The sequence below is a fragment of the Mobula hypostoma genome, chromosome 4 (assembly GCF_963921235.1).
Source record: "Mobula hypostoma chromosome 4, sMobHyp1.1, whole genome shotgun sequence".
Classification (NCBI taxonomy): Eukaryota; Metazoa; Chordata; class Chondrichthyes; order Myliobatiformes; family Myliobatidae; genus Mobula; species Mobula hypostoma.
Genome location: NC_086100.1, coordinates 55,555,817 through 55,570,052, shown reverse-complemented (window position 1 = coordinate 55,570,052; position 14,236 = coordinate 55,555,817). Strand labels below are relative to the sequence as shown.

The 14,236-nt window shown below is 41.9% G+C and overlaps 1 protein-coding gene across 1 annotated transcript in view; it reads right to left on the bottom strand.

Moving 5' to 3' along the window:
* The window catches only part of zbbx (zinc finger, B-box domain containing), a 153,130-nt gene extending 141,213 nt beyond the window's left edge, over positions 1–11,917 (bottom strand). Inside the window, exons 1-3 of the mRNA XM_063044882.1 lie at positions 11,881–11,917; positions 7,309–7,596; positions 1,757–1,901 (exon numbers count right to left, since the gene is read on the bottom strand). Of these exons, the coding sequence (XP_062900952.1) occupies positions 1,757–1,872 (116 nt within the window). The 5' untranslated portion in view covers positions 1,873–1,901; positions 7,309–7,596; positions 11,881–11,917. The remainder of the gene's footprint in view (positions 1–1,756; positions 1,902–7,308; positions 7,597–11,880) is intronic.
* Positions 11,918–14,236: the final 2,319 nt, after the last annotated feature.

The following is a 14,236-nucleotide window of genomic DNA, read 5'->3' as shown; positions in this document are numbered from 1 at the left end:
TAATCAAAGTATTGAGTATAAGAGCTGGAATGTTATGATGAGGTTGTATAAGGCATTGGTGAGGCCGAATCTGGAGTATTGTGTTCAGTTTTGGTCACCAAATTACAGAAAGGATATAAATAAGGTTGAAAGAGTGCAGAGAAGGTTTACAAGGATGTTGCCGGGACTTGAGAAACTCAGTTACAGAGAAAGGTTGAATAGGTTGGGACTTCATTCCCTGGAGCGTAGAAGAATGAGGGGAGATTTGATAGAGGTATATAAAATTATGATGGGTATAGATAGAGTGAATGCAAGCAGGCTTTTTCCACTGAGGCAAGGGGAGAAAAAAACCAGAGGACATGGGTTTAGGGTGAGGGGGGAAAAGTTTAAAGAGAACATTGGGGGGGCTTCTTCACACAGAGAGTGGTGGGAGTATGGAATGAGTTGCCAGACGAGGTGGTAAATGCGGGTTCTTTTTTAACATTTAAGAATAAATTGGACAGATACATGGATGGGAGGTGTATGGAGGGATACGGTCCATGTGCAGGTCAGTGGGACTAGGCAGAAAATGGTTCGGCACAGCCAAGAAGGGCCAAAAGGCCTGTTTCTGTGCTGCAGTTTTTTATGGTTTCTATTGTCAGTATGTAATTTAAATTAAAGTACTTAAATGAATCTGGTAACAAAAAGTTAGTCACTATATACAATCATTAAACTATTGGAAAGGTGTAAAAATCTTGTGGTACACTAATGTCCTTCAGGGAAGGAAATCTGCAATTCTCATTCAGTCAGATCTGATGTGTGACTAGACCCACCAACTTAACTGCCTTTTAATTCAAGGGAAATTAGGGAGGCACAATAAAATGCTCGCATTACCTACATCCTGTAAACAAATAAATTCTAGACTCTGTAAATTTGTAAATAATTGTTATGAAGCATAATTAATTCTTGCAATTAAATTGAACTTTCATTACAATAGTAGCCATTGGGATGATAAGAGGCAAAATAAATTGTGTAGCTATCTTCCTTAATATGGTGTTTCTATCTGCGATTTTCTTTGGGGGTAATAGATCATAAAATGGAATGATTCTTAACTCTCTTACACAATAATTGAAACATAAAAAACTCACATTACATTTATGTCACAGCAGACAAAGAATATAATTTAAAATATGTGTTGATTTGTTACAAAGCTCATATTAGCAACAGGTTAATATCCGTTCCAGTTCTCGGTGCATTTCTAGCAACAGCCTCTTTCCCCAGAGGGAGCTATAGTTTAGTAATTTGAAAAAGTATTCTATTAAAGTAAAATCACAGAAAACATTCAAGCAGGGATGAACTCACAGGAACTTATATTGCAAAATCAAACACTGCAAAATTACACCCTAAAATTTAAATATAAAAGGCTATCTATTTACTATTGTTGGGTTTTACACCACCACACATGAATACCACTTAAAAAGCCAAAAATCATTTCCAATCTAAGAATTTGCACTTGATTTAATTACCACCAGGGATTGATGGTACAACCTAGATTATGATTGTCCTCATACAAGGATCATGAATTAAATGACACTATATATTTAGTTCACAACATGATCTAAAATAAGGACACCATACATCCTGACTGTAGTTAAAAAATACAAAAGAAGATAAAAAATTACTATCCTAAAGATGTCCTGCCATCAAAATTTCACTTCACATTTACACATTCATTAGACCTTCACATTTAAGAAAGGTTTTTCCCTGTATGTTTTGTTTATTTTCTAAAATCATTTACCTTGCTTTTAACTTGACAGAAGTGAGAGGTTTGTTTGCTGGTACCACAATGAAGTCATTTGGATTCATGATTAAGCGACTAAAATAATTCAAAGTTAAAGAATAAAGCTGAACCATCCGAGAGCATAATGCCAGAATGCAGCTATCTGTAAAGGAAATAAAAAGCTATGTTATTACATAATGGAAAAAACACGCCAGCAATCCTTTAGAGGATTGGCACTTCCTTTTTATACCAGCTATGCTTTAAGTTCCCAATGGACCAGGTTAACACACTGAAGCAATAATGGATACACCAGACGAAGCAGGTAGATACACAAAAGATTCTGCAGATGCTGGAGGTCTTCAGCAACACACAAAAACTACTGGAGGAACACAGCATGGCAGACAGCATCTAGGAGGGAAATGAACAGTCAGCATTTTTGAAGTAAGGCTTTTCTGCAGCACTGGAAAAGAAGGGAGCCCCCGGAGGCTCTCCACTGACCGTCTTTCAAAATCCCAAGGATGCAGCCGAGAAGACAAGCACACCTTCAGGGTTCTGAAGCTTCGTGGCCCTGTGGACAAGCCAATTCGATGCCGATGCTGCCGAATGAAGCATTACAGGAGAAAACACCAGGATCAGCAGATCAACTGTCGGGGGTCTGTACTCGGTGAATCGTGTGCTCTCTTTCTCTCCGTGGAGGGAGTGTTTGTTGCCAATTCTCAAATCAGAGAACTCAGAAAAAAGTGATGCTCCAGACTTCAACATCGTAAATGAATGAATTATTTTATGTCTCCCCTCTCACTCTGAAAGGGTGACATCTCTCTGTCCCTTTATTAGAGAGAGGGAGCCTGTGGTATGTCGAATTGTCAGGTGAACAATTAGTTTTTGTTGTACTACAGATCATGGTCATTCTTGGGGGCTTCGTAATTGCTTGCGTGGTGGGTGGAGAGTGCTGATGCCTTTTTTTTGCTGAAGTAAGTGGGGAGGAAAATCATTGCTTTGCTGCTGCTTATGTGTGGGAAGGAAAGTGGGGAGCTTTGGAGTTCTAATGTTTTTATTGTCACATTCTTTGGGGCACTTTTGTTTTCACAGCTGCATGTGGCAACAAATTCCACAAATTTCACCACCCTTTAGCTAAAGAAATTTCTCCACATCTGTTTTGAAAGGGCGCCCCTCTATCCTGAGGCTGTGCCCTCTTGTCCTAGACTCTCCCATCATGGGAAACATCCTTTCCACATCTGCCCTGTCTAGGCCTTTCAACATTCGAAAGGTTTCAATGCGATCCCCCCTCATCCTTGTGAATTCCAGCGAGTACAGACCCAGAGTTATCAAACAATCCTTGTATGATAATCCTTTCATTCCTGTGAACCTCCTCTGGACCCTCTCCAATGCCAGCAGATCTTTTCTACGATGAGGGGCGCAAAACTGTTCAAAATACTCAAGGTGAGGCCTCACCAGTGCCTTATAAAGCCTCAGCATCACATCCTTGCTCTTGTATTCTAGACCTCTTGAAATGAATGCTAACATGGCATTTGCCTTCTCCACCACCGACTCAACCTGCAAGTTAGCCTTCAGGGTATTCTGCACAAGGACTCCCAATTACCCCTGCATCTGAGATTCCTGGATTTTCTCCTCATTTAGAAAATAGTCAGCACATTTATTTATTACCAAAGTGCATGACCATGCATTTTCCAACATGCCGAATCTCCAGACTCCTTAGAAAGTAGAGGTGCTGCCATGCTTTTCTTGCAATTACATTTATATGACCCTCCCATCTCTGATCCTCTGATGAGGATTGGCTCATGGACCACTTGTTCCCCTCTCCTGAAGGCTACAATCAGTTCCCTAGTCTTGCTAACACTGAGTGAGAGGTTGTTGTTATGACACCACCCAGCCAAATTTTCAATCTGCCTCCCATATACTGATTCATCACCACCTTTCATATGGCCCAAAAATTTGCAGGTTGAGTCGTTGTTAGGGAAGGTAAATGCAATGTTAGTATTCATTTCAAGAGGTCTAGAATATAAGAACAAGGATGTTATGCTGAGATTTTACAAGGCATCATTCAGCAAGCACTTGGAATATTGTGAGCAGTTTTGGGCCCCTTATCTAAGGAAAGATCACAAGACAAAGGAGCAGAAGTAGGCCATTCGGCCCATCGAGTCTGCTCCGCAGGTCCCCCATGAGCTAAACTATTCACCCATCTAGTTCTAATTTCCGGCTTTTTCCCCATATCCCTTGATACTCTGACTAATTAGATACCTGTCAATCTCCTCCTTAAACACCCTCAATGATCGGGCCTCCACAGCTGTATGTGGCAATGAATTCCACAAATCCACGACCCTCTGGCTAAAAGAATTTCTCCTCATCTCTGTTTGAACTGGGTACCCTCTAATTCTAAGACTATGGCCTCTTGTCCTGGACTCACCCACCAAGGGAAACAACCTTTCCACATCTACTCTGTCCAACCCTTTCAACATTCGAAATGTTTCTATGAGATCCCCTCTCATTCTTCTATACTCTAATGAAAACAGTCCAAGAGCCGACAAACGCTCCTCATATGTTAGCCCCTGCATTCCAGGAATCATCCTCGTAAATCTTCTCTGAACTCTCTCCAACATCAGTACATCCTTTCTAAGATAGGGGGCCCAAAACTGCACACAGTATTCCAAATGATGTCTCACTAATGCCCCATAGAGCCTCATCAACACCTCCTTACTCTTATACACTATTCCTCTTGAAATGAATGCCAACATAGCATTCGCTTTCTTTACCGCCGATCCAGCTTGGTGGTTAACCTTTAGGGTATCCTGCACGAGGACCCCCAAGTCCCTTTGCACTTACGATTTTTGAATTTTCTCCCCATCTAAGTAATAATCTGCCTGATTATTTCTTCTTCCAAAATGTACAACCATACATTTGTCAACGTTGTATCTCGTCTGCCATTTCTTTGCCCACTCTCCCAAACTGACTAAGTTTCTCTGCAACCTTTCCGTTTCTTCAACATTTCCTGCTCCTGCACCTATCTTGGTGTCATGCGCAAACTTAGCCACAAAACCATTTAATCCATAATCCAAATCATCGATATACATCGTAAAAAGAAGCAGCCCCAACACCGAGCCCTGCGGAACACCACTAGTAACCAGCAACCAATCAGAATAGGATCCCTTTATTCCCACTCTTTGCTTTCTGCCTATCAGCCAATGCTCCACCCATTTCAATATCTTTCCTATAATTCCATGGGCTCTCATCTTATTAAGCAGCCTCATATGCGGCACCTTATCGAAGGCCTTTTGAAAATCCAAATACACAACATCCACAGCCTCTCCCTTGTCAATCTTACTCGAGATTACCTCAAAAAATTCCAATAGGTTGGTGAGGCAGGATCTTCCCTTCATGAAACCATGCTGGCTTCGGCCTATCTTGTCATGCACCTCAAGGTATTTCATAACCTCGTCCTTGAGGATTGACTCCAACATCTTTCCAACTACCGATGTCAGACTAATAGGTCTGTAATTTTCTTTTTGCTGCCTCCTTCCTTTCTTAAATAGCGGAACTACAATTGCGACCTTCCAGTCCTCCGGAACCATGCCAGAGTCTATTGATTCCTGGAAGATCATTTCCAACGCTTCCACAATCTCCAAAGCCACCCCCTTCAGAACCCTTGGGTGCACCTCATCCGGACCGGGAGACTTACCTATTCTTAGTCCACTTAGCTTCCCAAGCACTTTCTCTCTAGTAATCTTGACTGTACCTAATTCTATTCCCTGATACCTCTGGCTATCAGGTATATTGCTCATGTCTTCCACTGTGAAGACTGATGCAAAATACTCATTCAGTTCCTCCGCCATCTCTTTGTTATCCATTATAATTTCTCCAGCATCATTTTCAATTGGTCCCGTATCTACCTTTGTCACTCTTTTACTCTTCATATATTTAAAAAAACTCTTAGTATCCTTTTTTATGTCAATCGCTAACTTCCTTTCATAATTCATCTTTTCTTTCCTAATGACTTTTTTAGTTTCCTTCTGTAAATTTTTATAAGTCTTCCAGTCCTCATTTTTCCCACTAATTTTTGCTTCCTTGTACGCCGTTTCTTTTGCTTTTATTTTTGCCTTAACCTCACTTGTTAGCCATATTTGTGCCATTTTTCGATTCATGATTTTCTTTTTTCTTGGAATATATTTTTCCTGCATTTTCCTTATTTCTTGTCGGAATTTTATCCAATTCTGCTCTGCCGTCCCTCCATTTAGCTTACTTTTCCAATCGACTTGGGCCAGTTCCTCTCTCATACCACTGTAATTTCCCCGGTTCCACTGAAATATCAATACACCTGATACCAGCTTCTCCTTTTCAGATTTGAAACTGAACTCAATCATATTATGATCACTACTTCCAAGGGGTTCCTTTACCTCCAGCTCCCTAATCGCCTCAGGTTCGTTACACAGCACCCAATCCAACAGTCGGTCCCCTGGTGGGCTTATGGACAAGCTGCTCCAAAAAGCCATCCTGTAGGCATTCTACAAACCTCCCCTCCTGAGATCCATTACCTTCCTGACTTTCCCAATCCACTTTCATATTAAAATCCCCCATAATTATTTTGACATTTTCCTTCTGACACGCTTTTTCTATTTCCAGCTGCAACTTGTAGTCCACATCCCGGCTGCTGTTTGAAAGCCTGTATGTAACTGCTATTAGTGTCTTTTTACCCTTGCCATTTCTTAATTCTACCCATAAGGATTCTACCTCTTCTGATCCTATGTCCCATCTTTATATTGATTTGATATCGTTACTTACCATCAGGGCCACGCCACCCCCTGTACCTTCCTTCCTACCTTTCCTATACACTGTGTATCCTTGGATATTCAGCTCCCAATCGCATCCATCATTTAGCCATGACTCGGTGATGGCCACAATGTCATATCTTTTAACCTGCAGCTGTGCAGCAAGGTCATCCACTTTATTTCTAATGCTGCATGCATTTAAGTACAGTACACTTAGATCAGTATCTGTTGCCAATTTTGCTATATTTCTATTTTGCAGCAAATTATCCTGTATATTCACCGGCCTGTCCTTCTTGCCATCTTTGCTGTACAGTATTTTTGACTTATTTCTATTTTCCTCTTCCTTGACCCTAACACCTTGGTTTCCTTCCCCTTGCCAACTTAGTTTAAACCCTCCCTAACAGCTATATTAAACAATCCCACCAGGATATTAGTACCTTTTGAGTTCAGGTGTAATCCATCTTTTTTGTATAAGTCACACCTTCCCCAAAATAGATCCCAATGATTCAAGAATTTGAAGCCCTGCCCCCTGCACCGGTTACTTAGCCATGCATTCATCTGCTTAATTCTGCTATTCTTACCATCATTAGCGCGCAGCTCAGGCAGCAATCCTGATATTATTACTCTGGAGGTCCGGCTTTTCAATTTTCTTCCTAGCTCCCAGTAATCTTTCTTCAGGACCTCCTCTCTTTTTCTGTCTATGTCATTGGTACCAACATGTAACAAGACTTCCGGCTGCTCGCCCTCCCTCCTCAGAATACTCTGTACTCGATCTGAGACATCCCGTACCTTGGCACCAGGGAGGCAACACACCATCCAGGTATCCTTGTCCAGCTCGCAGAATCTCTTGTCCGTCCCACTTACGATGGAATCCCCTATAACTACCGCATTTCTTCTTGCTCTCTTGATTTCGGCACTGGGCAGAATGCCAGAGTCTCGTTCACTGTGATCCTCCTCTGTCAGGTCTGCCTCTTCAACAGTATCCAAAACGATATATCGATTTCTGCTGAATGCAGGTCGGTGGGACTAGGTAGAGTTCGGCACAGACTAGGAGGGCCAAGATGGCCTGTTTCCGTGCTGTAATTGTTATATGGTTATATAAGTAAATCAATAGCATCATAACATTTAAGTAACGTTTGGATATTAAACACACAGCACATATTTTCCCCGTATGAACATATAAAATCATTGCAACACACCAATATCGCTGAATCAGTGGGAGCCCTGGGCTTGTTTTCCTGTAACAAGACGGTCCCATTGAGGGGTGATGGGAGACAGCGATACTCGAAGGGGGTTCCTTATGTCCACTCTATTCCGCAACTTAGTTTTTGTTGCATTCATTGCAGAAAACTCCGCTTCGTAGAAAAATGTTGGAAATGGAAGCAACGTTTTCAGTGCATTCGTGGCTATCTCAGGATATTTAGCCTTAACTTTGATCCAGAATGCCGGCAGAGATGTTATGTCAAACATACTTTTCAGCCCGCCGTCATTTGCAAGCTCGAGGAGTTGATCTCATTCCCACGCTGACATGGATGACGCGCGAGTAATGATCTCGCATGCATAATGGTTCAACAGTGGGCGTGACAGGAATGAGGAAAGGTGCAGCTGACTCATATTGCCAAATCATACCGTTTCCTCGTGGACCGGTGGTCGGGGACCACTGCTCTAATCTGTATGGCTCTCACTGATGTGGAAGCTGTACTGGGAACACCAGATGCAAAAAAAATGCCGCCGACAGACTTGCAGGTGAATCACTGCATTACCCGGAAGCATCGTTTAGGACCTTGAATTTTGGCGAGGGAAGTGGCATGGGGCAGGTGTGGCAATTAGTACAATTGCAGGGTTAAGGGCCAGTAGGGAGATTGGTGGGGAGTGACGAATAGCAAGAGAGTCACATAGAGAACAATACCTATGGAAAGTGAAGGGGGTTAGGGAAAGTTGTGTCTAGTGGCGGGATCCTGTTGGAAATTGCAGAAGATGCTGTGTTGGATGTGGAGCCTTGTGAGGTGGTCGGTAAGGACATCCTGTCCTTGTTATGTCTTTGTGGGGGAGATAGGTGAAGTCAGAAGTGTGGAAAATTAAGGAGATGTCTGTGAAGACAGCAATGATTCTGGTGGAAGGGTAACCCCGTTTTCTGAAAAAAAAAAGCCTCATCCTAAGAACAGATGCTGGAAAACTGAGTAAAGGGAATAGAGTTCTTACAAATGACACAGTGCGAAGAGGTATAGTCAAGCTAACTGTGGGTGTCAGTAGGTTTGTAAAACTTGTCAGTCAATAACCAGACTCTGGAGATGGAGGCAGAGAGATCATAAAAGAAGAGAGTGGTATCAGAATCAACCAAGTGAACTAATCAACCAAGTGAACTAAAGGGCAGGGTGAACACTGGAAGTAAAGTTGATAAAATTGACATACTCAGCATGGGTACAAGAAGCAGCACCAATGCAATCTTCAATGTAGCAGAGAATGAGTTAAGAAGCGTTACCAGTTTAGGCTTGAAACGTGGTCTGATCCATGCTGCCAACAAAAAGCCAGGCATAGCTGGGACCCATGTGAGTGCCCATAGCTACATCCGTGATTTGAAGGAAGTGGGAGGAGCCAAAAGAGAAATTGGTGAGTGTAAGTGCCAGTCCTGCCAGACTGAGGAGGGTGGCAATGGAGTGGATGGTGTCAAGAATGAAGCAAAATCTTAAGTCTTGCCTAATAGAGGATAAAAGTGTACGGGGACTGGACGTCCATGGTGAAAATAAGTCAGTCAGAACCAGGATCTGAATGTGGTTAAAGTCATGGTTAAGAGTCACAGATGCAGGACTAAACCAAAGGGAGTCGAGATATGCGGGCACTAGTTCAGAGAAGCAGAAGCAGGGAGAAACAATGAGCCTACCAGGGCAGTTGGGTTTGTAGATCTTGGATAGGAGGTAGAAACAAGCAATATGAAGCACAGGAACCTTGTAGTTGGAGCCTCTAGATGGCAGATACAGACTCTGTTTTGGTATACGATTTCGCTAATAATATCTTAGAGCATCTGAAAGATTTACTGATGTCAGTTGTTGGATATGTATTTTATATATGCCTTTCAGTGTGACAATAGCACCAAATTGCCTTTGTATGAAAAATGTCAACCTTCTAAAGATTCTGAAGTAATCATTCGCGTCTAAACCATCATTGGCAGATTTATGTAAGACAGGTAGGCTGATGAGATGAAGCTCAACTAACCTCATACCGCTTTCCTCACACCCAGGCGATGTAGAGTGGAGTTTAATCCAGGCAAGTGAGAAGTAATGCACTTCAGGAAGCCTCATTTCCGTTTGGGCACTTAGTGTAGAATAAATGACCAGAACCTTAATGTACATGTAATGCCCTGGTTCATATCTTTACTGTTATGCTGTGTAAGAGTAGTCTGTTCTGCTGTCAGCCTGTTTGGGTTATTGTTGAAGATAAGCGATGATGAGGAATGTGTGCCATCCAATTAGGATGGTAGGATTAGGGGGAAGTTTTCTTAGTGAGGGACACCAAGGTTGGTGTTGGGTTTTTTTTGGTTCGGCAGGAGATGAAGAGGGAACACGCTGGGGAGAACCAGTCGTAGCAAACGACCTGGTGGGAGACCCATTTGTTCAAGTTGGATAGTGAGCAACGTTCGGCAGGTGCTTGTGCTTTCATACTGATAGAGAGCCTAGTGTGCGAGTGACAGAGAAGTTCAAGATGAGCTCCAGCTTGTACACATTTGACTGTTTAATTAAAATAAGCCCTTTACTTTTTTGTTTTTCTTTACTGACACTTTAGTTGAGATAAGATTCATAAACATAATTCCTTTAATCATATGCAGTGTACTGTCTGTTATTTCATGGCACTAATTTGTAACACTGTATCCACACAAACCAGGGTTTGGAACAGGAGAGCCATCTATCTCAGTCTGGCAGGACTAGAGAGTGTTTTCCCTAGACTTACACAGCCAAGGAAACCAGGATGTTTTATACAGAAAGACCTTGGAATGCAAGCCCATTGCTTCCTAAAAGTGGAATCAAAGTCAATAGGGCAGTGTAAAAGGTATTTGGCATGCTTGCCTTCTTAAGCTGAGGCAGTCAGTATAGAAGTTGAGGGCATCTTATTGCAGTTGTGCAGAACATTGGTTTTACTATATTTGGAGTGTATGGAATGAGCTTCCAGAGGAGATAGGAGAGGCAGGTAAAATTACATTATAATGTTTTATAGGCTTTTGGACAGGTTCTTTGACAAGACAGGTATTGAAGGATCGGGCCTAATGTGGGCAAATGGAATTAGCATAGATGAACTTCACAGAGAACATGGTCAAGTGGTCCATGAGCCCATTTCTCTTCTTGTGACATTGACCGTTCATTTCATTCCATGGATGCTGCCTAACCTGCTGATATCCTCCAGCACTTTGTGTGTTGCAGATGAATCCCAGTATCTGCAGAATGTCTTGTGCTTCTGTTCTCCAGATTCTACGATTTATGTTTCATTCACACTGAGCCAACCAATCATTTGGGGCTCCATTCTGTCACATTTGGTAATAGATATTAAAGACCCCAATAAGAGTTCACTCTAATACTCTGTCCATCTGCTCACATCAGTGTTTCCTCTACAGAATATTCAGCATGGAAGAGTACTGATTTACCAGGCTGGGAATTGGGAGAGACAGTAAATTAACAGGAGGTTTTATTGAACTATGTTGATGTGACACTGTGGCAGTGCTACCTGACCATTGCCCAAACATTCGGCATTAATGTCACCAACCTGCGACCATTACCCAACATATCACTATACCTTAAATAGTATTCCATAGTTTGTCTTTATCAAATATACTGCATTGTACATTGCTAAATAGCTCCAAAACAAGCAGATAAAAATTTGCACCAATAATAAATTCCTATTTCTTCTCGTGGCTCAATCCGAGCCCAACATCATTCAAATTTGTCACGTATCTTGTAAGCAACTTCAGTGTAGTTTTGTTGCTCCGGGGAACATTTCCCCGTCCATACAGTAGTCATTTAGAAAAGGACACAAATTTCGCTTTACTGTTAGCTACTCCACCCTGTTCTAGCCCATTTAAAACGTCCCTGCAACAGAGAATCTTAAATTTAAAGAAAAATTACAGCATATTTTAGGCAGATCAGGCGGCAACTGTGGAAAGAGATCCTGAGGCAGCATTTCAGATTACAGTTGACTCACTGAAATCTAAAACTAGCCTTTCCCGCTCTACTTCTCCCCCCGACCCAAACTCAAATGAAAAGGGTGTTTTCCCGATTCCTGGAGAAGTTGAGGACAGAAACAGGGAAACACAAACTCAGTACGAATGTGGTGGCCTTCACCAAGACTGCGTTTCTCCACAGCCAATCTCCCTACCTGACTTCAGCGACCCTCTGCACCGGGTACCGGGCGCAGCAGCTTTGTAGCGCCAGTCGTTACCATGGCGTCCGTGTCTCGCGATACTGGGCGCCGAACAAAACCTCGCCAATGACTGAGCCCGGGAGTCCGGGACTCTCCTGTCAATCAATTTCGCCAGCAACAGTACAATGCCCATAATCTGGCATCGGATGAGCAGTATATTTGGGTGCACCGCGAAACTTTCTTTTTAATTTCACATTTCTCTATGTAACAATAGTATGTAATGTATTTTCTCATCAGCACGGGAAACAAGGGAAGTCGAATTTGGTGAGTTTCAGTTTGTAACTTTCAGTTCATCAAACTAGTTGGACCATAGTTGTGACCACACACCTACCCGCTATCCGTCCTTAACCCTGGCAACATCCACACATACCAACCTCATGAAAACACATGGATCTGCAGCAGTAGGTCCTGGGATAACAGGAACTTGATGACTGTATAAATGGGGGAGCCAGTGGCCACACCTTTGGAATTTCTGAACTATCAAGAGAACGGATTATCAGTGTTTTTAAACGTGGTACGCAGTCTATTAATGTTTCGGTTTTAGTGATGTTTGACATATTCAGTTCAGCCATTGAAATCTGGGTAGGCAAGATAATTGATGGAAAATGCTCAGCAATCAGTTGAGGTAGCAGTTGAATAGTCTGTAAGTAGCTGGCACAAACCTTTAAAATAATTCAAATAATAATTTTCTTTTTTAATAAACAAAATTCTTCAGATGCCAGAGAGTTGGCATTAAAATCAAAGCATCAAACAGTCCTTCCAGGTGAGATGACACTTCACCTGTGAGTCTGTTGGGGTCATATACTGTGTTAGGTGCTCCCATTGTGGCCTCTTGTATATCGGTGAGACCTGACATAGATTGGGAGACCGCTTCGCCGAGCATCTACACTCCGTCCGCCAGAACAAACGGGATTTCCCAGTGGCCACCCATTTTAATTCCACTTCCCATTCCCATTCCGATATATCCATCCATGGCCGCCTCCACTGTTGTGATGAGGCCTCACTTAGGTTGGAGGAACAGCACCTTATATTCCATTTGGGTAGCCTCCAACTTAAGGGCATGAACATCAATTTCTAAAACTTGCAGTAATGCCTCCCCCCCCCCCTTCAGCATTTTCCATCCCCTTGTCCTTCTCTCATGTTATCACCTTGCCAGTCCATTGTCTCCCTCTGGTGCTCCACCCCCCCCATTTTTTTTCTCTTCCATGGCCTTCTGTCTCTTTCACCAATCAACTTCCTAGCTCTTTGCTTCATCCCTCCCCCTCCAAGTTTCACCTATGGCCTGGTTTTTCTCTTTCCCCTCCCCCCACCTTTCAAATCTACTCCTCAGCTTTTTTTTTCTCCAGTCCTGCCAAAGGGTTTTGGCCAGAAATGTTGACTGTACTTTTTTCCATAGATGCTGCCTAGCCTGCTGAGTTCCTCCAGCATTTTGTGTGTGTGGCACAGATTTCCAGCATCTGCAGATTTTCTCTTGTTTGTGATTAAAATCAAAATTGCTGGCAGTACTCTATATGTCAGGTAGCATCTGTAAATAATGAAATAAAGTTGCAGGTTGATAAGTTATCGATTTGCAATTGTTATATTTCTTTCTGAATTGTTCTCAGTTTTGTAAAACCCAGCAACTTCCAAGGCGTCTAGTCTGATGAAGTGCACTGAATTTCACTATCATTATAACTTGCATATCCACCTCCAGAGAAAAGAAAAGAGTGGCAAGCCAAGAGGCGTGGAGTAATATTTCTTTGGATTACTTTTTCCCTGTCGCCGCCTTATCTTTTGATGCAATAGGCTGCAGGATTTTTTAGATCTGACTATTTTGTTGTTTGCAGAATAATTAAACCATATTGGGTCATGAACAAAAAACATTATCAATGCAGCTGATATAGAGAAATTCTGCTGCCATCACTCAAACTGACTTTTGGAAATGGAAAACATTGTGTATTCACGTTGAATAATGCTAATTAAAGGTTAATTTATTGGGAACATACTTTATTGTTCTTTTGATTCATTCAAATTTCAATTAGCTTGTACCTTCAGCCAAAAAAAACAATGTCAAGAAAGACACATCATAATAGACACAGTACGAAGATATAAGATAAAAAGACGTAATCATGAAAGAAAGCAAACAAACAGAACAGTATTTCAGGATGTATATTGTATACATTTCTCTGACATTAAATGTACCTTTGAAACCTTTGAAAGAAAAAAGGGGAATGAGGATAAACATGAACACAAATTCATTAAAGCCATTAAGATATAAACAAAAATGATTTTTTTTTTAAACTTCAAAAACCGGAAATCTGCAATAAAACAG